The sequence below is a fragment of the Ascaphus truei genome, chromosome 12 (assembly GCF_040206685.1).
Source record: "Ascaphus truei isolate aAscTru1 chromosome 12, aAscTru1.hap1, whole genome shotgun sequence".
Classification (NCBI taxonomy): Eukaryota; Metazoa; Chordata; class Amphibia; order Anura; family Ascaphidae; genus Ascaphus; species Ascaphus truei.
Window position 1 is genome coordinate 34,930,441 of NC_134494.1, and position 23,463 is coordinate 34,953,903.

Here is a 23,463-nt window from a genome sequence, read left to right on the forward strand (position 1 = left end):
TGTGGGATACAGAAAAAAAAGATTTCTAGAAAGGTAATAGCCTGACACCTTGTGGAATAAGAGGGTAAAACTCGTCCTAAAGGTAATTGAATGTTGTGTCTCTCTCTCTCACTCACTTTCACTCTCTCTCTCACTCTCTCTCCCTCTCCCATTCACTTTCACTCTCTCTCACACTCACTTTCTTCCCTCTACTCTCATTTTCTCTCGAGCTTCAATCTGGTTGGCGAATCATGTGCGGATTGTGATCATGAGCTGCGATTTACTTGGGAGACCGCAAATTGATGGTAGAAATGTGTGATTTCTGATAAACTTTTCATCCTTAGCAGGACGCTAGTTCGCCAGGAATCGATTTTGGTAAAAAAAAAATTAGCAAATGCATTTTGGAAACTTTGGTACATATCTTTTCCAGATTTTATTCATACCCATATATTTGACTAAACAGTTAGATTACAATCATGCAGAGTTATTGATGTTTCTTGTTGAAGAGATGATGTATGTATAGATGGATGTCTTTATTTATACAACGCAATTAATGTACATAGCTCTTTACAGCAGTAATACACGTGATTATCATATAAATAACAAATAATATAAATAACACATAAAGGGGAGAAGTGCTTCAGACATAAAAGTAGCATTTAGGAAAAGGAGTCCCTGCTCTGAAGAGCTTACAATCTAATTGGTTGGTAGGAAGGATGTACAGAGACAGTGGGAGGATGTTCTGGTAAGTGCATCTGCCAGGGGCCAAGGTTTATGTATGAGGTGTAAATTATCAGCCATGGAGCTTCTCGTATGCTTCCTTAAGCAGGTGTGTTTTAAGGTGGGTCTTAAAGGTGGATAGAGATGGTGCTAGTCGAGTATTGAGAGGAAGCTCATTCCAGAGGTGTGGGGCAGTCAGTGAGAAGGGTTTAAGGCGGGAGTGGGCTTTAGATACAAAAGGGTTAGAGAGAAGGATCCTTGAGCAGAACCCAAGAGTCGGTATGGTGTATAGTGAGAAATTAGGGCTAAGATGTAAGGAGGGGCAGAAGAGTGTATCGCTTTAAAAGTGAGGAGGAGAATTGAGTGTGAGGTGCAGGATTTGATAGGAAGCCAGGAGGGGGATTTCAGCAGGGGAGACGCTGAGACAGATATAAGAAATAGTAGAGTGATTCTGGCAGCAGCATTTAGGATAGATTTTAGGGGAGACAGGTGAGAGGCAGGAAGGCCGTACAGCAGAAGGTTACAGTAATCGAGATGGGAGAGAATGAGAGATAATGTACAGTATGTACTCACAGCACTGCGTGTGGGTTCCACATCTCTGCAACCGGTCGAAGCATACAAACCCGTGGGTTCAATTCCAGCCACAGCCACTTACACTCACTCTGTGTTGCCTTTATATTTCCGTTCATCTTCTCCCCCCTTTCATTGGGAAATAAAATTATCAATGCTCTTTCCTCTCGGTCCCTCTGGAGGCTGCAGGTAGAAGTTTCAGAGATGTAGTATCAGGACTTGTCTACAATAATAATACTCTGAAGTATTATCGTAACATTGATTCACTAAACTCTGTTAAACTTGCATTATCTGCCCCGGTAAAAAAAAATCATTTTTAACTCACAAATATAATTTTATACACTAACTGTTCTAATCTGGGCCATATTTAAAAAGATTACGCTAAATATTGTGATAAAAAATGGGGTAATTTAACAGTGGAGTTAACAATTGAGTTAAAATGACATTTATTTGGTAAGTGAGAAGCAGGAGGAATGCAGCTCGGGCGACAAGGTAAAAAGAGTTACATTAAAAGTTAGGATTTTCTTGATCTGGGATTACCTGGAAGCTTATCACATAATCGACCAAATATGGATCTCAAACCTCTATTTAAATGAAATATTTGAAATAGTTAAAGATGTGCTTGTATGCAGCATGATATTAGTAATAAGAAAGGGTAAATAATGATGAAATGTTGGGTATTTGTGAATTTGGGTGTGCTTTGATCTTGTGTTTTTTTACTTTTAGCTATTTTGTTATCTCCCAACAGCACTGCAGTAAATTGTACAAAAAATGGTAAGAAAGCTTTGTACTGGGTGAGCTTTACCATAACACATGGAATGTAATCATTTACACCTCCGATGCCTTAGGCTAGCAACACATTGCAAAAAAAAAAAATCCCTGTAGGGGTTAACATGAAACAAACACCCTACAAATAAAATACAATAAATATAACATTCATACATGCAAATATTAAGCCTGTAGTGGCCCAAGTTGGCAGTTAGTCGTGTGTTGAGCATGACTGGCTAGTCATTTCGGCAACCGAAAGTTTAATACACTGAAGGAGTTAAGTTCGGTAATAGCCAAACCCTTACATTTAATAGTCAAGTACTCCATTTCCACAGGCTCAGTACTACAAGATTGGCATAAAGCAGATGTGGTGCCTATATTTAAAAAGGGATCTAAATCACAAGCAGGGAATTGCAGACCTGTAAGCCTGACATCAATAGTGGGGAAGCTACTTGAAGGTTTAACATGGGATAATATTCAGGAATCCCTAATGGAAAACAAAATTATTAGTAATAGTGAGCATTGATTTATGAAGGATGGGTCATGCCAAACTAACCTTATTTGTTTCTTTGAGGAGGTAAGTTGGAATTTAGACTAGGGTAATGCAGTTGATGTGATCGACTTAGATTTTGCAAAGGCTTTTAATATGGTTCCATACAAGAGATTACAAATTACAAATTAGAGGAAATTGGTCTTGGTAAAAATATTTGCAACTGGACTGAAAACTGGTTAAAAGATAAACTGAGATTTGTCATAAATGTAACCTTTTCAGGTTGGGCTAAAGTCGTGAGTGGAGTACCTCAAGGATCGGTACTGGGACCCCTGCTTTTTAACTTATTTAATAATGGCCATGAGGTTGACATCGAGAGCAAAGTCTCCATCTTTGCTGATGATACTAAATTGTGTAAGGTAATAGAATCAGAGCCGGATGTAATTTCTCTCCAGAGGGACTTGGATAGACTGGAAATGTGGGCAGGTAAATGGCAGATGAGGTTTAATACAGATAAATGTAAGGTTATGCATTTGCGAAACAAGAATAAACGGGTAATTGACAAATTAAATGGGGCAAAATTAGGTCAATCCTTGATGGAGAAGGATTTAGGAGTGCTTGTAGACAACAGGCTTAGCAATAGTGTCCAGTGTCATGCAGTAGTTGCAAAGGCAAATAAAATCTTATCTTGAATTAAACGGAGTATTGATGGAAGGGAAGTAAACATAATTATGCCCCTTTACAAAGCATTAGTAAGACCACACCTTGATTATGGAGTACAGTAAAAAGTCCTCTAAGAGGGGATATGATAACTATATACAAATACATTCGGGTCACAATACCAGGAGTTTTCAAAATATTTATTCATCCCAAGGGCAGTAAAAAAGACTCTGGGTCATCCCTTAAGGTTGGAGGAAAGGAGATTTCATCAGCAACAAAGGAAAGGGTTATTTACAGTAAGGGCAATTAAAATGTGGGATCCATTACCCATGGAGACTGTGATGGCAGATACAATAGATATCTTCAAGAAAAGGTTGGACATATTTTTAGAATGGAAAGGTATACAGGGATATACCAAATAAGTAAACATGGAAGGATGTAATCCAGGGAGTAATCTGATCATTATTGGAGTCTGAAATAAATAATTTTTTCCCCTTATGAGATATTATAGGATGATATGTCACTGGGGTTTTGTTTGCCTTCCTCTGGATCAAATATAGGATAAGTGTCTGTTGTGTAAATTTAACATAGGTTGAATTTGATTTTATTCAACCTCATCTACTGTGTAATTACTACGTAATACATTGTAATAGATGCTACATTGTTAATATTAGGTATTTGTTTCACATATTGTAGGTTAGTTCGTCTTTTCTTGCCAATGTGTATAGTGACTATTATGTGCATATAGTGTACACATAGTCCTAACGCCAGCCTGCAGTAGGTGATAAAATATGCTCTATTTTGGGCAGTAGCCCAATCTTTCCAGGTATCAGAGTTTAATAAATACCCGCTGACTAAGTCATTTGACATTAATAACTCCTTTTCCTGCTCACTTGCGTGTCTCCCGCTGAATAAAACTCACACAGTATGTAGCCGGGACCCCTTTTCTCACCCTTGTTGTTGGGGGAGGGTGCGCGGCAGAGCGGGTACTCCGATACGGAGGTTCCGCGTCATACAAGACGCCATGTTTTGGTTGGCATCTGTATAGACCTAACCTAGATAGAGGTTGCGCCTGCGCAGACATGTGTTTGCAAGCCCGCGAAGGAGGAGAGCGTTAATTGGAGGGAGGTAGCGAGAGACGATTCCCAGCAGCCCCGCGGAGACCCCGTGATAGAGTTGAGCCAATGGGCTGGGAGCTTGGGAGAGGAAAAGGAGGGAGTTACGCGCACATGGTTGGCTCAGAGCTGGCTGGAGAGGAGACAGAGCTTCGGAGTAGGGGAGGCCAACCGCCCCTGCGTAGGCCGCCTGCCCCCAGGCCCAGTCAGGCCCTGAGTCCCAGTAGAGACAAGCGGAGCTAGGGATTGCCATAGCGAGGTTCCCGATTCCTGTTAGGGTCACAAGATCGATAGCGGACTGATCTAATTGGTGGGAGGTCTGGGCTCAGACCCCACTAGCCGCCGCCGCGTGTCTGGGTGGGATCGCCCCGGACCGCCACGTGGGTGGAAGGACGACTTCTATATCCAGCGGAGCCTTTGTGAAGATTGTAGCAGTACCGGGTACCGGAGTACCCGGCAGGTATTTCTACAAGTGCACCAACGGTACCATCATTTCATTCGGGACACAGTGGCTGCGCAGTCACACTCACATATACATATATACGTGACTCACTTGATGGTGGGGGTACTTATCCCAAAGGGATTGGACACGGGGCGGGATCACCCGGTGGGGGGATCCGGGAGAATAGGCGTCCGCCGTGGCGCTAAGTATAGTGTCTCCGCTAGGGAGGGCCGCCGAGACATATATATATACATGTGTAAGGTGTTGCATGCAAGTAAAGTCGTTCTGGTTAAGGTATCCTGCTGTGTGGTGGTATTTATCATGTATACATCCTGTGAAGATCCCCTCCCCCTCTGGCGGGAGCTGTCGCAGGTGGAGGCGCTGCACCCCTTTATAATTATTGCGCGAGTACCCCAGGCTCTCCGTGGCAGAGACTTAGGCCCTGCGAGCCTACAGGTGATACAGCACAGGGTAGCGGCCTGCATTCGATAGGAAGCAGGGCTACAAGTACAATATGTGTTTTATGTGCAATAACACGTTCATGAATTACCTGTTAAAAGTAAGGCATATTTTTTTTATTTAACGCACATTTTTACGTTTATCGGAGTTTAGTGAATCCGGGTCTTAGAATTTAAAGCAAATACAAATTTCTGTGCATCAATACAATCTGCACACTGACCAGTAATTAGCTAAATTGCCAATCGATTCGTTCTCCTGTAATCGATCTCTGAAAATTCAGCTTGGGAGTTCTTTAAATCACTGTTAGGGCTGCAGAAGAGTACCCAGGATGCAAAGTTCTGTGTGGAAGATCATGTGACCAGGCAGGCACTAAATACAATTGGTGCACTGCTAGAGAGGGGGCAAAAGGGGCCTGTCTCAGAAGAGGAAGGGATGTGACTTTGTAAATGGTTGCTATAGAAACACAAAAGCTTGTTACATTAGAATACATTAAAAAATTCTTCATTTTTTTAAATGCTACAAGTATTTTCTCATAGTACAGAACTGATTTATTTTAAAAAAAAAACACATGTAGGATATTGCTTGGTCTGAAACTGTAAGGTCTGAGGCAGAATATCTGGTGTAATGTAGGGATGGTGGTGACAGTACAGGGACTTCACTGTAACTGCTGTAGTGTAAGCTGATTAGTTCTGCCATTCCCCTTGATCCTCGAATCTCAGCCTGGAGGGCTTCCTGTACATTTGCATCTGCAGATCGGATGTGTGTGTGTGATGGGAAGATCTGAAACGACTGATTGATCACGGAGAGCTTGAACTTCTGCAGGGATTAAGGGAGTAGCCGCTTCTTACTTTTGCTGATTAACCCTAAATAAATGCATATGTGTGTACCCACATCTGATTTGGGTCAAGACAGTAAGCTGCCCCGAGGAAAGGATGATACACACATCACGGACTCTTGAAATATTGTTATTGGTATAAAATGTGCTAATGAGCTACGCCATGGATGTTGTCTTGGCTTTTATTTAGCTTTGTGCATATGCGTTAACTTCACTGGAAATAACCGTTCCTGATTTTGGTAGCATGACGTTATAAGACCCGATTTAATTGAGCTGTGGCTCTGGCCCTGTATTGCTTGGGTTTGGTATGGTAACTCTATCCCTCACCACAAAAAAAATGGGTTTCATAGGTAATCAGCAAACCAATTCAGGTTACCACACATCACGGGAAGCTGACAAGTAGAGAGAAAGATCTTCAAACTTGTAAACAATGGAGAACAAATCCATGCACCTTTTCAATAAGAAATGTGCACTAACGTAAAGGCCATAAACAACTATATATGTAACAAGTTATTGACAAATGACATTGCTATATACAGTAGTATTTCATAGCATTTACAGGTATAGAGTATTCCTGATATGAGTTTACAATCTTATTTTAGCACCTACAATAAAAGGAAACGACTTGTCAAATGTCATAAGGAGTTGTTATTTAGTATCACACCAAAGATCGAGGACTTTATGAGCAGCCGTTGCTGGTTCCATGGACCATGGGAGGGTTTGTAGCATCACCATTGGGGGGGGGGTTGTAGCATTGTCCTGTCCTGTGTCCACGACAAGAAGATAGGCATTTTAGGACCTGCACTTACTGTGTCGGAAAAAATAAACAGCGGTGCACCAATTGCTGTCAGGTGTGTGATCCTGCGGGAGATTCCGTTAGTAAGAAAGGCAGCGCGGGTATTCGTAGAACTGCGGGGAAAATGCATCTTTATCCTCCTGATGGAGGAATATGTCAAATTCAGTAAAGATACATTTTTCTTCATCTCTACAACTGCCCATTCTGCCTTTCCTACTGAACCCACTACAAGATACACCCAGCAACCACAGGACAAGCACATGTTGGATCTCCGTTGGTTTTGGATGCTTTATATTGGTTGAAGGAAGTCACGTTTTTTGACATAGTGATACAAAACAGAATAGGGTTATTAGCCACCGCTTTTGATGGTGAGTAGTAAAGATATTCATTATTTCTACATAGTGATATTTGGTTGGATGAGAAGATGTATTGTAAACACCCATGCTTTATATAGCTACTGACAGATTTTCTCTCTTTCAGATTAGACCCGAACGGGAAACTCCTTCGCATTAATTTTAATAATGCGACAAGGGACTCTGTGTTGGACATGCCAGCTGAAAAGGTGCAGCCCTTCTACGCCTCTCTGAGGGAGTTTGTCGATGTCATGAACACACCAGAGAATACGTTTTGTTACAAAATGAAACCAGGTTAGTAAAATAAATAACTATAATAACTTTATTTCATATAGCACTTTTCTCTCCCAATTACAGTGGAGCGCACGGTACACGGCACATAGGAATGTTACAGGCACAGGTCCCTGCCCCGTGGAGCTTACAATCTATGTTTTTGATGCCTGAGGCACAGGGAGATAAAGTGACTTGCCCAAGGTCACCAGGAGCCGACACCGGGAATTGAACCAGGCTCCCCTGCTTCACACTCAGTGTCACTGTTTACAGAGTCAGTGTCTTTACTCGCTGAGCCACTTGTTTTACTGAAGACAGCAGATGTGTTTGGATAATAAAGCTTCTGTTATAATGTACTCAAGTCCCTTCAGTGTCAGAGGGGTTTGCAATATTCGATGCACAGGCAGTGCTGGTGAAGCAGTAAGAACTGTTCCTATCATCTACCCATCCTTTTGGGGTACAAAGCTGTAGTAGTTCCACTCACTGTAAACAAAAAGGTTTGCTCACATCCACTTACAGTATTTCCGTCTTCATCGCAAATAAAGAATTTTTAAAGAATTTCAATAGGAAAACAAGTGATTAACATTCTGGGAAGTTAATCCTAAATCTTCCACACTCCTACAACTCAGTTCATTTGAGATAACTACATATTCTCAGACTGGATTCTGTCTTTGTTACAATTTAATAATAGCAAGTCAAAGCCAGACATTATCCAAACACAGACATGGAAACATTGCAATACAAAAATATAAAAAAAACAATCCATGAACTTTCAGTACACATCCATGTATGAGATAAATATTCAAGTTATAAATAATAAATCGCATTCATTTAGAATTCCCTCTACTAAGTATGTTCTGAAATAGATTTCCTTTCTGTTCTTCCTTTGGCACAAAGAGCCTTCTATAAATACAGAGCAAAGATACCGAGATACACATAGAATGTATAGAATGTTTTTATTAAAAAAACCTCTTTCATTTCCAATTCCAGAATTACTGTAAACACTTGTGTGTTGGACGCCTTAAAAAAATCAGTAATTTGAAGCTCACCATATACCAAGACTTGTCTTTTTCTATGTGTCAATTAAATTCAATAGGTTTGAGTTGGTTTTATCTTTTGTGCGTAAATAAAAATCTACAAAAAACTATAGAAAGTGAATAATCCAACCTTCATCTAGTTACATTATGCACGGCAACATATTCTCTCTTATAATACTTGTTATATGGGGGATTCCTTTGTTTTTATGTCCAGGTCAAGTGGTGACATTCGACAACTGGCGGATCCTACATGGTCGCCGAAGCTACCAGCCAAGCATGGGAATGTCACGTCACCTGGAAGGCTCCTACCTGGACTGGGATGTGGTCATGTCCAGAATGAGATCTCTGAAGAGGAAGCTCCAGAACAAAAGCTGGAGTCCTCCTGTATAGTTCAAAAATACACTACTTTCCCTAAATCTATGAGAAAACCAATTAAAAGATGCAAAACAGTGGTGAGAGAAGATGGTGTTGCTACCTTTGTAATAAGGGTGATAGTAAAGGTTGGGATGTTATAACTTGAATTGCTCATGGGACTTGTAGCAGGCAGCAAAAATCTCTGGGTCTTTAGAAAGACTCCCAATTCTGCCTTACAGTAAAAAATTATATATATGGATGCACTCCTGGATCCATTGACTGTCTTTCATATATATTTTAGGAAGTTGGTTTATATTTTACTATACTATATTTCCTGATGTTGTTGATGTCTTGTGTATGTGCAGTCTGATTAGCGTGACGAATATTACAATACCTGATAATGTTGGAGTTCCCTACGGATAAAGATTAAGAACAGAGATGTATGGGTGTCTGAGTTTGGTTCACACAAATAGTCGCAGATGTCTTTTTGCCTATTTATTTGAGTTTTCACACTGTTGCGTTTTCCTGTTTGCATATGTCGCATTTTCGGAAGTACATTTTTGCAAAAGCTGACCGTTAAAAGGAGAAAGAGACTTCATGTCCAACAAATGTCCTTATTTCTTATATACCCTCAACACTAGTTTCACTATTCAACTTGTGGTAAAGCATTGATATAAGCATTACATGTGCTAGTAACAAGTATATAATTATAATTTCAATATGTCACAAGTTAAGTAGGTTTGCTAGTGTTGCTGATACTGTATACAGTATGTCAAGACTCTCTCCCGCAGTACCTCCCGTAGACCTGCAGGGGCGCACAAAGGAGCCAAGCTCAGACCCAGGGAAGGTAGGAACTGGAATCTCCCATGAGGCCAGCGGCCATCTTGGCTTAGGTATATAAACCCCACCCAGCCTGCTGTCTGGCTATACTCTGGTCCCCTGCACTTTGTCTTTCCCTGGTTACCTTTACCTGGCTTTTAGTTCTGCACACCTTATAGGTACCTTTTTGTTTTTGTCTTGTTTTCCCATTGCACTTCTTGCCCCCTGTTCTTTTGTTGTCGTCTGGCTACCATTGCTTTGGCATGTAGCGCGGCAGACCTGGCAGATAACTTATGTTTTGTCTTGTACTCTCATTGCACTTTTCCCCCTTCCACCACTTCTCTAGCTCCTATAGCCTGTGGTGTAGCTCTGCACATTTTGCAGATTCCATTTTGTTTTCCCAGTTTAATTACTTTAGTGTGAACATTAAACACTATTCGTTTTGTACTTATTCCGGTCTCTTGTCTTTTGTGGGTTTCCATGTTATCTCAGACGGTTCTATACATCCTGATAGTATATAAGGAGATAGAGATATTCATTATATATGGATGCTCCCTCATATCCTACTCCCACAAACCACTGGATATTCTCTTTAAACCCCTGAGACATCCGCTGATCTGCTCCTTGTATAGACAGAAGTAAAGATGTCCCTTACAGAAACTCATTTAGAACGTAAAAACAATTATACTCAAATGAAACCAAGCTTTGTTATATTTACTTTTTCTTTCTTTAAAAGATAAACTTGCGACTAACTAACCAACTTGAAGCCGTTCTGCTGTCTTCCTTAGTTAGGACCCGTCCAACTGTAAGCTTCCTTCCTCTTCTCTATTTGTATTGTATGTCTTTATTTGTATAGTGCCATTAATGTACATAGCGCTTCACAGTAGTAATACACGTGGTAATCATATAAATAATAAACAGATATAAATAACAGGTCATGGGAATAAGTGCTTCAGACAAACGTAACATTTAGGAAGAGGAGTCCCTACTCCGAGGAGCTTACAATCTAATTGGTATGTAGGAGGAACGTACAGAAACAGTAGGAGGGCATTATGGTAAGTGCTTCTGCAGGGGGCCAAGCTTTATGTATCATGTGTCTAGTAATATCTACGGTGCTACTCATATGCTTTTTTAAGCAAGTGTGTCTTAAGGTGGGTCTTAAAGGTGGATAGAGTGGGTGCTAGTCGGATATCGAGGGGAAGGGCATTCCATAGGTGTGGGGAAGTCAGTGAGAAAGGTTTAAGGCGGGAGAGGGCTTTAGATACAAAGGGGGTAGAGAGAAGACATCCTTGAGCAGAACGCAAGAATCAGGATGGTGCATAGCGAGAAATTAGGGATGAGATGTAAGTAGGGGCGAAGAGTTTAAAGCTTTAAAAGTGAGGGGTAGAATTGCATGTGTGATACGGGATTTGATAGGAAGCCAGGAGAGTGATTTGAGCAGGGGAGATGCTGAGACAGATCTCGGAAAGAGTAGCATGACTCTGGCAGCAGCATTTAGGATAGATTGTAGGGGAGACAGGTGAGAGGCAGGAAGGCCAGACAGCAGGAGGTTACAGTAATCAAGACGAGAGAAATTGAGGGCCTGAGTCAGAGTTTTAGCAGTCGAGCAACAGAGGAAAGGATGAGGAAGGGAAGCTGCGTGCCGCCATCCAGCAGCGGGGACATAGCCTTAGTATCCGTACTCGCGAAGTGAGCGTACGGACACAGGGGTAAGGTGCAATTGAAAATATGTACGTACTCGCGAGTGTACATAAAGTGAGTGTACATAAACCGGGGTACGCCTGTCAACGTGGCCAAATAGCACAACGTTTCGGGAGACACCGCCCCTTGTCAGGTGCACAGCAATCATTGTACTAATGTTAATAACATTGCCAATATAATATTCTAATAGAAATAAAGGGGATTTTTATTGTAACTGTATTGAGTACTTACTAAATAGATATGATGGTTCCCAGCACTCAAAAAATGAATAAATAAGTCAAAGACATCAATAGAAAACTAACAATAATGTATTGAAACAATAAATGTATAACATAAGCCAACCCTATTGTAGGCTGGGAGGGAGCCTAACATGAAAAAAGAGGGCTAAACAAAAAATCACAAGTCTGGAGAGGGAGGGAGGTGGGAGAAAAAACGTGGGGAATAACAACCATAGGGGGAAAAGAAAAAGAAGTAGACAAAAAAGAGAAAAAACACGGGAGACGTATAACATACGGTAAGGTAAAGGTGATATATTATAGGGGGGCAACGACCGTTTCGGGGACAAAGATTCCCCTTCCTCAGGCCCATTCCCACAAACTAAAATAGTCTGTGGTACTTCCCTGTATAATATCCCTCCACCTAAACAGCCCTAAAAAAATCAGCAAGAAGACAGAAGTCAAATAATACTAAAGTCAACTAACCCTGGTGTACTGTCAACTACCAGGATTAATATCTCTGAGTAAAGCACACAAATATGTCAACCTTACAAAGGAGGTCCCCTAAACAGGCATAAATGAATTAATCCGCATGTAAAACCTCAATCTCAGGAAAATGCAAATCTCCACAGTGCAAGCTACAAATGAGCAGACAGTGTCCTCATGTCTAACAGGATAATGTCCCCAATGTTAGCACAAGTAAGAATAGATACTCTAAAGCCAAGCCTGAGCAAAATAGAGTATGGGAGGAAGAGGTAAATGATACAAATCTTTCAAGTGTGCTGCTCATCAATGTGGATAGTTTGCTCTCCTTGAGGGTTGCCATCTATCCACATTGATGAGCAGCACACATGGAGGATTTGTATCAAGCAAAGAAATAGCACTCAGTAGTATATAGCAAAAAGATTGTATTCAAACAACATGACAGCACATGTGTAAACCAACGTTTTGGTCTACTAGGGACCTTCTTCAGGGAAGTGCTAAGGGACACAGGCACCTGGAAGACATATATACCCCCACCCACCTCGTGTAGACAATTAGGAATCAATTAATCAGTCCAACAGGGAGCTCCACATCACCATTTCACAGCACTGACAGATGGCGGCCATCTTGGAAAAACAGAGCTCATGTACAGTACAGATCCGAGGTCATGAAGCAACTTAATGTGACACAACTCTCCACTCCTGACCTGGCAAGTACTTAATGCTATTCTCCTATCTATAATCCTGACCTGGCTTTCATGACTTCTCAACATCCTAGGCGCGCCCGCGTGGCTGTGGGTCGGCGTTAACCAATTCCCTACCTCAGCACCGCGGTCGCGCTTTGTTTGTGGTGAGCTACGCCTTACAGTATGCTCAGCCACACAAACTTCAACACCGCTGAGGTAGGAAGTTTCCTGCGCACACGCAAGCTACCTGTCTACCCTAGAGGAAAAAATTGTGGGTAGTGAGCAAAACATGCTCTCCCTTCAGGAGGACTTTCGCTCTCTTTCCCGTATCCTACAGGAACCACGTCCCCCTCTTGTGCCTGCTGTTCCTGATCTTTCCACTACTCCAGCTTTGCCTTTTCCCCTAGAACCTCGTTTACCTGCCCCCAACTGCTATGGGGGTGACCCTCACGAACGCCGGGGGGTTTTGAATCAATGCTTTATACAATTTGAAATGAATCCTTCACGCTACACTGCACCCCGCGCCAAGGTGGCGTATATTGTTTCTCTTCTTATAGATGACGCTCTTGCCTGGGCCTCTCCCATCTGGGAAAGAAGATCCGACCTCACACAGGATATCGGAGCCTTTGCCCGGGAGTTCCAGAGAGTGTTTGATACACGCAGTCGTAAGGTATGTGCTTCCTCTGCACTTTTTCATGTTTCTCAACGCAATCGTCCAGTCGCCAAATATGCACTCGAGTTTAAAACTATAGCTGCAGAAACTGACGGGAACGACAAAGCTTTGGCCGCGGCCTTTTGGCAAGGGTTATCTGAAGCCTTGAAAGATGAGCTGGCAGCCTACGACCGTCCCACCGATTTGCCGGAGCTTATTGCCTCCTAGAGAGGAGATCAGAGAAGGCTCATCATCGTGTCTTCCCATCCCGGATCATTCCCGGTCAGGTGAGCCAAGCTGAGATACGTCCGAGCCTATGCAATTAGGGGGTACTAGTCTCTCTAAATCTGAGAAATTATGATGCAAGAATGCCGGTCTATGTCTTTACTGCGGTGTTTCTGGACATTTTGCATATTTCTGTCCCCAAAAGTCGGGAAACGCAAAGTTCCCATGAGACCCAGGGGAGTTTCATTGGGAACGCTTTTTCTCTCACCTATTTCTACTGACAACCCTTCTCGCATTATTATCCCCATTACTGTCTATGGGGAGGGCTTCCAAGTACAGGTAAACCCCGTTATAACGCGGTCCTCGGGGTCCACCCCGAGACCACCGCGTTAATAACGGGGTCGCGCTAATTAAAAAAAAAAAAATGGCCGCCGCGCGCCTGTTCGGGAGGGAGTGAGGAGTAAAGGAAGGAAGAGGTGTCCGGAAGCCCTACATGCGGGCCACATGCCTCCTCCCTCTCCCTCCCAGCCCCTTCCCGCGAGAGAACAGAAGAAAAAAAAACTGCCGGAAGTCGTCATCAGCTCCGGCGCGAGAGGGAGGCCCGGGGAACAGGTGATCAGCCGCCTGGACCCCCGCAGCACCAACCCCCCCAGCACCGTCACCACCCTCCCCCTCGCAGGACCGGGCCCCCTCGCCCCGCCGTAGCGCAGGGTCGTCCTGCCACTCCATCGCAGCGCAGGGCCCCACCACCCCCCCACCCCCCAATGACGTCTCACCCCCCGCCCCGGGCCGTACCGCCAACCTACCCCAACCTACCTGCCCCCCCGCGCTGCACCGGGCCATCCCACCAGCCCCCGCAGCATTGGGGGCCCCCGCAGCCATCACCCCCCTCCACCGCAGCACCACCCCCAGCAGCACGCAGCGCCCCCCCCCCTGTAGCCACATGCCTCACCAATCATCCCCTAGGTAAAGCTGATTTATGTGTGTGTGTGTGTGTGTGTGTGTGTGTGTGTGTGTGTGTGTGTGTGTGTGTGTGTGTGTGTGTGTGTGTGTGTGTGTGTGTGTGTGTGTGTGTGTGTGTGTGTGTGTGTGTGTGTGGTGTGAGCAATGAGCAGTGTGTCAGTGTGAGCAATGAGCAGTGTGTGTGCAGTGTGCAGTGTGCAGTGTGTGTCAGTGTGAGCAATGAGCAGTGTGTGTGCAGTGTGCAGTGTGTGTGCAGTGTGAGCAATGAGCAGTGTGTCAGTGTGTGCAGTGTGAGCAATGAGCAGTGTGTGTGCAGTGTGAGCAATGAGCAGTGTGTGTGCAGTGTGCAGTGTGTGCAGTGTGTGCAGTGTGAGCAATGAGCAGTGTGTCAGTGTGTGCAGTGTGAGCAATGAGCAGTGTGTCAGTGTGTGCAGTGTGAGCAATGAGCAGTGTGTGTGCAGTGTGCAGTGTGTGTGCAGTGTGTGTGCAGTGTGTCAGTGTGTGCAGTGTGAGCAGTGTGCAGTGTGTGCAGTGTGAGCAATGAGCAGTGTGTCAGTGTGTGCAGTGTGAGCAATGAGCAGTGTGTGTGCAGTGTGCAGTGTGTGTGCAGTGTGAGCAATGAGCAGTGTGTGTGCAGTGTGAGCAATGAGCAGTGTGTGTGCAGTGAGTGTGTGCAGTGTGTGCAGTGTGCAAAAATAAAAATTTTAAAAACGGGAGCCACAGGAAAACCGCGTTATAACCGAATCGCGGTATAGCGAGGCGCGTTATAACGGGGTTTACCTGTATCTACCCGTGCTTTCCTCGATTCAGGTTCCGGAGGAAACTTCATAGATCAAGCTTTTGCAGAACGCCATCTAGTTCCGACCAGGCGCAGAAAGAAGCCCATCGCTTTTGAAGCCATTGACGGAAGACCTCTGCAGCCGGCGTTTATCTCCTTGGAGACAGAGGTGTTTCAACTCAAGGTACAAAATACACACCTGGAAAGATCCAAATCAATTTTATCACCACTCCTTCCATCAGCGTGATCCTCGGGCTACCCTGGCTACAGATACACAACCCTTGGGTGGATTGGCTCAATAAGGAACCCATTCAATGGAGCGCCTTTTGCCATAAGAACTGCATCCTTGAAGCAAGTAGCATTGGGGGTACCACCGTGTCCGAGGAGAAGGAAAGGGTACAATTGCCAGAAGAGTACGCTGAGTTCCGGGACGTCTTCGATAAGGTCACATCTGAGATTCTTCCCCCTCACCGCCCATTCAATTGTCCCATTCATCTACTTCCAGGCACCACACCTCTTAGACCTAGAGGGACTTCCAATCCGTTGTCTATGCCTGAAACCAAGGCAATGAAGGAGTATATTTCAGAGAACTTACAGAGGGGATTTATACGTAAGTCTACCTCTCCTGCGGGCGCAGGGTTTTTCTTTGTGAAGAAAAAGGACGGTACCTTACGCCCTTGCATAGGACTATCGGCCTCTCAACAAAATCACCGTCAAAACCGCTACCCTTTGCCCCTCATTTCTGAACTGTTTGATCGATTACAAGGAGCTAGTACTTTTTCTTAATTGGATTTACGAGGTGCCTATAATCTTGTCAGGGTGATGAATGGAAGACCGCTTTCAACACCAGAGATGGACATTATGAGTACTTGGTCCTACCTTTCGGTCTGTGCAATGCCCCAGCCATGTTTCAGGATTTCGTTAATGAAGTTTTCAGTGATCTTCTTAACTCCTTTGTAATTGTCTATTTTCTCTAAATCCAGACAGGAACACATCTCTCATGTGAAACAAGTGCCCCTTCGCTTACGCAAGAACAAACTTTTTGCCAAACTGGAGAAATGTAATTTTCAAACATCTACCATATTCCAAGGGTACATAATTTCTGATACCGGCCTCACCATGGATCTCGCCAAGGTCAAAGCAGTCCTGGATTGGCCACAATCGATTACCCTTAAAGCAGTACAGTGTTTTCTTGGATTCTCAAATTATTATCGTAGGTTCATCCAAAATTTATCTTCCTTAGTGGCTCTACTTACGGAATTAACCAAGGAGCGGACCCTGCTTCCTGGCCAGCTGCTGCACTTCAGTCTTTCGCCCGTCTCAAGAAGGCCTTTGTGTCTGCCCCTATTCTTATTCATCCTGATCCCAAACTCCCTTTTACTCTTGAGGTTGATGCTTCTGATGTGGGTGTAGGCGCTCTTCTGTCTCAAAGGAAGAATTTCTTATCCAGGTTGCATCAATGTGCGTTCTTTTCGGAAAAAAAATCTCAGGCCCAATGCAACTACGATGTCGGGAACCGGGAACTCTTATCCATGAAATTAGTCCTCGAAGAATGGAGACATCTGCTGGAGGGTACTGAAGATCCGATAACTATCCTCACGGATCATAAGAACTTGCTTTACATTGAAGGCGCACGTCGCCTGGGAGCCCGTCAAGCCAGATGGTCGCTATTTTTCTCTAGATTTAATTTCATAATTTCCTACCTTCCCGGATCCAAGAATGTCATAGCTGACACCTTATTTCGGCAATTTTCCCTGGACGACAAGACTGAGGATCAGCAAAAACCCATTCTACCGCCCAAATGTATTCTCTCGCCCACATCATTTGGAGCGCTCAAAGACATTGTCCGTCAACAAAGTCACATTCCTCCTGGCATCTCGCCTCCACAGGACCATCTCTTCACTTCCCTGCACCGTAAGAAGGTCCTCGAGTGGAGTCATTCGTCCAAATCAGCAGGCCACCCCGACACCAAGAGGACTCTTGACCTCATCTCTAGCACCTTTTGGTGGCCAGGAATGCAAAAGGACATAAAGAATTTCGTAGCTGTGTGCCCTACGTGTGCCAGGACTGAAATGCCCAGAATACCTCCTTCAGGTCTTCTTCAACCTCTACCTGTTCCGGATCGGCCATGGACACATTTGTCCATGGATTTCATTGTGGGTAGTTCCAAGGGTATGAACACGATTCTTGTAGTAGTGGACCGATTCTCGAAACAGGCCCACTTCATACCCCTCAAGGGTCTTCCCAATTCTTCCAAATTAGCTGACATCTTCATCAGGGAGATCTTTCGGTTACATGGAGAACCCTTGGTAATTGTTTCTGATAGAGGCTCGCAATTTATTTCCCGTTTCAACCCTGGAGTCTCCTTCCTTCGTAAATTACGGATTCAACCCATCTACTCTTCCTCTTGTTCTACCTTCCTCAGGGGTCTCAGCAGCAGATGACAGAATCAAAACATTACAAGACTTGTGGAAAAGAATTCAGGTTAACATCAGGCAAGCAGTCAATAGGCAGAAGAATCAGGCAGATCGCCACCAGACCTGCTCTGGACCTTAAACCTGGTGACCAGGTCTGGTTGTCATCCGGGAATATCACAGTAAAGTCTCCTCTATGAAATTCGCACCCAGATTTCTTGGACCCTTCTCTATTTCCGAGAGGATCAATCCGGCTTCGTATCGGCTCGCTCCCCCGTCTTCCATGAGGATCCCTTCCATGTATGCCCAGGACATACTTGAAAACGAGAGGTAACTCTCAATGTATTACTTCCTGGTAAAATATTTTATAAATAAATAAATGTTTCATGTTTCACTTCTCAAACCTGTGGTCCAGAATGTCTTTTCAGTTCCGGTTCCCTCCACTTCTCCTCATATGGTTCAAGGTCACCTGAGTATGAGATTCAATCTATTCTTGATTTGAAGATCTCCAGAGGATCTCTGCATTATCTGGTGCATTGGAAAGGTTTCGTTCCGGAGGAAAGATCCTGGATTCTGAGTCATCTGGTCCACGCAGCCAAACTGGTTCGCATTTTTCATTCGTATTCCCTGATAAGCAATTGTGGAGTCGCCCGGAGGTTGCTCCTAAAGGGGGGGGGGGTACTGTGAGGATTCACCATCCTGGCAGTCGCAGACCATCTTATCACCTCAATAACCCTTCCGTGACGGACACTCAGGATGCGCTGTCTCGTGTTGGGAAGCTGTGGGGGTGAACGTGCCGCCAGGGGGCTTCTAGCGGCATCTGCAGTAGGGCACCGCCATTTTGCGCGAGGTCGCGCATACGCAGAGTAGTCGCGCATGCGCAGTATAGCGCCAGGAGTTGCGGCGGATATGTTAGGGTTGGTACGAAAGTCCGCGCATGCGCATAAGTTTGCGCATGTGCAGAAGTTTGTGCATGCGCACGTGTAAGCGCACGAGCCAGCAGCCAATGGCAAGAGGCTGTTTACGGGGACTACAGCCCCCACAATGTCTAGGGGCGATCACATGTTGCGCGAGAGCCAAAAGGGTTGCTAGAATCCCTGCTGACATGATATAGATACTACAGACAGAGACCACGCTAGTCAGTCGGTGCTGGGACAGAGTAAAGGTAGGGTGTGCATGTGCAGGGTGCCAGTAGCCCCTGCACTAGGCCAGAGAACCCCCCCTTAGGCCGCAGCTAGGCCCTGACTCCCCTCAGCTTGTGGTTGCTGCAGGGACCGCCCCATAGGATAGGGACATGGTCCTGTGGAGCCAGCTTAAGTGAGGATTACAGCCAGGAAGCGTGGATATCATGGCCACTGGTGACAAAGGTGAATCACTCTCTGCAGCTACCAGAGATAAGACATTCCAAAAGTGGATCACTCCATGCAGGAGCCATCCACCGTAGAGGCGGATCACGACGTGGGATCACCCTTCTGGAGCAGGGATCCCAAGTACATCATCTGCGCGCACCGGTGTGGACACACCCGGCAGGTACCTTCCTCACAACACGTGCACCAACCATCTACTCAAATTAGTGGGCAGCGCTGTCTCACACGTGGGTGGCTGTGGGACTCTTGGGACACTGTGTTGGGGAATAAGGTGTGGGGTTAAGGCCCTGGCAGCCTAGTGTTATTGAGTGACACTGTTGTTATCTTTGTTCTACATATAGTAAACTGTTTAACCATAATCTTGTGTGTTGGTTACTGTATGCGAGTTATTCTACACTCTAGAATCCTGCACAGGTGGAGGCGCTGTAAGTATCGTTATACACCCCAGGTTTCCATCAGCGGAGGCTCAGGCCTCCTGTGAGCCTAACAGGTATTGCACCAGACACAGTAATACATGTAGATTCCCACACAGTGTCCCTATCTGTGATTGGGGGGAATACTGTATGTGTTACACATATTTGTAGCAGGGGCGACATAGAAAGCTCTTTAGCAGTTCTAACTATATGAGACACAATGTCTCCAATACGTTATGGTCACCCTGTCTCCTGAACGCGTCGGAGAGAGAGAGAGCTCAGCTGTGAGACTAGCCGGTATCCCAGCCACTACATCTAAGCAACGAGAGAGGAGAAACCCATCCCGCATCATTTGGTTGTCGGTTCCTTCTCCACATCCAGTTCACCGCTTAAAAGAACAGCGATCTTGTGAGTTCCTCCATCAGAGTGGGGCATTCCCCCTTTCCTTATCAGATTACACTATGTCCTGTTTATGTCTTTTCTGTTTTTGCACACAGGTTCTGCTTTTCCTGGACTGCCTGCTGTCTCTCTCTCTCTGAGTGAGAGAATAGACCTCAGCTGCAGGGACAGGTAAGATTCACGTGTGCCCTTGTTTCACGCATCAGTGATTTTGTTTCACAGCTTTAATTCCTTTCCTCATATTGTAAAATGTTTTATTGCTTGGCAAAATTCCAGAACCCCGTGTGTGACAATCACAGTGTCCAGTGTCACCCAGTACGCAATACTTCGCTTTTGTTAGAAGTTGGCTATATGTTCGTACATGAGGTATGTGAAAGCTCTGTACACTGCAATTTCATCTACGAAGGTTTCACCTCTAAGAGGTATCCCCACAAATCTGCACTTCTGCCACTATGCCAAGGAAAGCATGGGTCTGTAGTACAATTTTGTAGTGATCAGGCCTGAGTTGTACTTTTTTAGGAGATGTTTGAGACTCTGCAAAATGTCCTAGAAATCTCTGTCCGAGCACTAGATACATTTACAGTACAATCTAAAGCACATGTTACCATGTTATGCAGCCACTAGAGGGCAGCAGTTAGCCATTCCTATGTCTAGCTGTGTTCGTTTACTTGTGTGTAATGTTTTGGAGTAGATATTTGCACTTCTTTATCCCAGGCTGCGCTGAAATAAAGCGGTGTAATACAGCAGGCACACGTGTTAAATGACAAGAAGCAAAAGGTGGCACTGTGTGCTCATTTGCATGTCATTACCCAGAATCCCTAGCTGCAGTGGCCGCGCTGCCCAATCTTTCCTGCTCGCGCCCTTCCCCCCCCCCCCCTCCCTTACCTCCTCTCTGGCTTCCGGCGTCAAATGACGTCACTTTGCCATGCCAACGTGACGTCACATGACTCCGGGACGCGCTGCCGAACAGAAGGTAAGTGACGTTGGATCCTCCGGCATTACTTTAAATGCATTGGAGGAGGAGCGCGGGGCCTCTGAATAATCTTGCACCCCCCAGTTTGCGCGCCCGCTGCGCTGCACGGTGCGTTTTTCAGGCAGACATTAAAATTGTGATTAGTAGTGGCGACGGAGCGCTAGGCCACACCCCGGGTGTTTCAGCCAATGAGGGTGAACCTGCTAGGTGATGTCATGGCCGTGCCCCGTCATGCCCCCTCTGTCTTTCCCCCTCAGCTCTCTGCAAAATGGGGAACTAGGCAGCACGCGCCGCCAGCCTCGCAGGCGCACGTGCAGCGCAGGCCCTGGGGCTGTAGCCTAAGAGATAATGGGGAAAAGCAGGGGTGCCGACCTGTCCGATGTGTGAATGGGGTCATAAGTGGGATTCTTTTATTTGCTGGACACAGTACAGTGGAGGGTTTTTTCTGCACTTTTTTACTCACCATAACTAATTTTGTGTCTATTGTTTTGTAGTAAGACACTTTCAGCAAACGATTCATGTGGGTGAGTTTGTCTGTATTTAGGGAATCTGAGTCCAGCACAGGAACTAAAGACTTAAGGTAGTTAACACTTTATTTGGGGTATTTCTGTAATAAAAATGTATTTCTTAGCCGATCTTTGCTGGAGGTAGGATTGCCAGGTGTCCAGCTTTGAACTGGACTGTCCTGTTTGTGCTGGTGCGCTTTTTGGTCTCCCTTTTCCCTGTATTGCATTGAGTAGCTGCACAGCCTGCCTGCCTGCCTGCCTGCCCTACCAGGATGTGAGTACTTGTATATTTTTCAGGGGAACCTGCCAATGAGACTGATGGTGAGTGGGTTGCACCACACACCACCTGTCTTCAGGAGGATAGTACCCATTATATGACACAATAGGTACTATATCAATTGTTAGTACCCTGGTACAGTGGTCTGGCTTATTACCATTTTGAGATATACCTGCATTTGAGCGCTTCAGCTATTTTCCATCCTGTATTTGGACACCCTGTCAGTAAAAAATGAGAGGTAATACTGGACATGTATGTGTATACCGGTATTACCTCTCTGGACATAGTGACCAGAAGCCTGGGGGTGGGGCCAAGGAGCAGAGGAAACAGCATGGAGTGGTGAGAGGGTGTGTTTCTATGTGTGTGTGTGTGTGTGTGTGTGTGTGTGTGTGTCTTGAGCATGTCACACCTTTCACCATGGTGTCCAGTATTTTTGGAGAAGCCCCCTTGCAACCCTAGCCGGCGGGGCCAGTTATTATGCATTGCAGAGCAAAGGAAACCGCGGCAAGTTTAGTACGTCAAACAGTTTTGTGATGAGACTGTTTGAAAACTGTTGAATATACAGGTTCATTTTCCCCTTTGTGGTTTTCTTTACCTAAATATGGCAGCATGATTAGATACTAATAATTATTTATTTATAAAAGGTTTTACCAGGCAGTAATACATAGAGAGTTACCTCTCGTTTTCACGTATGTCCTGGGCACAGAGTTAGGATGACAAATAATACATGGTTACAATACACAGTTACATAAGTGAACACGGTATACATTATATACAAGACATTGCATGCTCAGTTAGAGATAGTATATATTACAGGCGTATGTAACAGTTACCGACCAGATTAAAATGAGAGACAGCTTTAGTTTAGAAAGAACTTAGACTGGTGGTGGCTGTGAGATAAGACCAGAACAAAACAGACCCAAAAGAAAATTGAAAATGTTACTGCAAAGGTTTTTTTTTTTTTTAAATTTACGGGAGGTTATTACACTGAATGTAACACGGTGGCCAATGCCAGTCTTCGCGGTCTGCCGGGAGGTTTTCAGGATATCCCTGCTTCAGCAGAGGTGGTTCAATCAGTGCCTCGGTCGAAGACTGAGCCACTGATTGAGCCACCTGTGCTGAAGCAGCGACTGATTGAGCTATGAGTATGCACGTTCAGGCCAGTACACGGGTATTTGGCGCCCTAGTGAACCTTCAGCCGTGTCCCCACCCCCCAAAAAATTGTTCCCCAAAACTTCGGAATCTTGTACTGGTTGGATGTGGCCTGGCCCGACACAATCTTCTCTCTCTCCCATTCTGCCCTATTCTCTTCCCTCCCCCCCACCCACTATTCTCTCTCTCCCACCCCTACTCATTTTCATCCTCTCACCCACCTCTGATCTTCTCTCACCCCCTCCTCCAGTGGAAATTCCTTACCTGGCAGTGAAGGTCCTCCCTGGCACCGGAAGTTTTCACTTTCTTCCAGATTGCCGAGGTCGGAGCGTTGGGGCATCCTCTGAAACACTATGCACACCTCCTACCCCTCTCTGCAACTGCTCTGCTCCCAGCCTCCTGCGAGTCTCGCTGCAGTCATCATCCGTCTCACTGTCACTTTTTGCTTAAATTGCAGCGGGTGTGAGTGGAAGGAACGGGTCTGTAACAGGGACATATCCCTGTTTAAATAAAGCAGCCTCAGAGCGCTGAGAATCCAGCAGAGAGATAGTGAATTGCAGCCACTCAATAAACTAGTCTCCACCTGGACTAAT

The 23,463-nt window shown here is 45.0% G+C and overlaps 1 protein-coding gene across 4 annotated transcripts in view; it reads left to right on the forward strand.

Annotated features, from left to right (window-relative positions):
• BBOX1 (gamma-butyrobetaine hydroxylase 1) overlaps positions 1–10,118 on the forward strand; it is a 221,736-nt gene extending 211,618 nt beyond the window's left edge. For all 4 annotated transcript variants that reach the window (XM_075567288.1, XM_075567289.1, XM_075567291.1 and 1 more), the window contains 2 exons: positions 7,315–7,481; positions 8,709–10,118. In XM_075567288.1, coding sequence (XP_075423403.1) covers positions 7,315–7,481; positions 8,709–8,884 — 343 coding nt within the window. In that variant the 3' untranslated portion in view covers positions 8,885–10,118. The remainder of the gene's footprint in view (positions 1–7,314; positions 7,482–8,708) is intronic.
• The last annotated feature ends 13,345 nt before the right edge of the window (positions 10,119–23,463 follow it).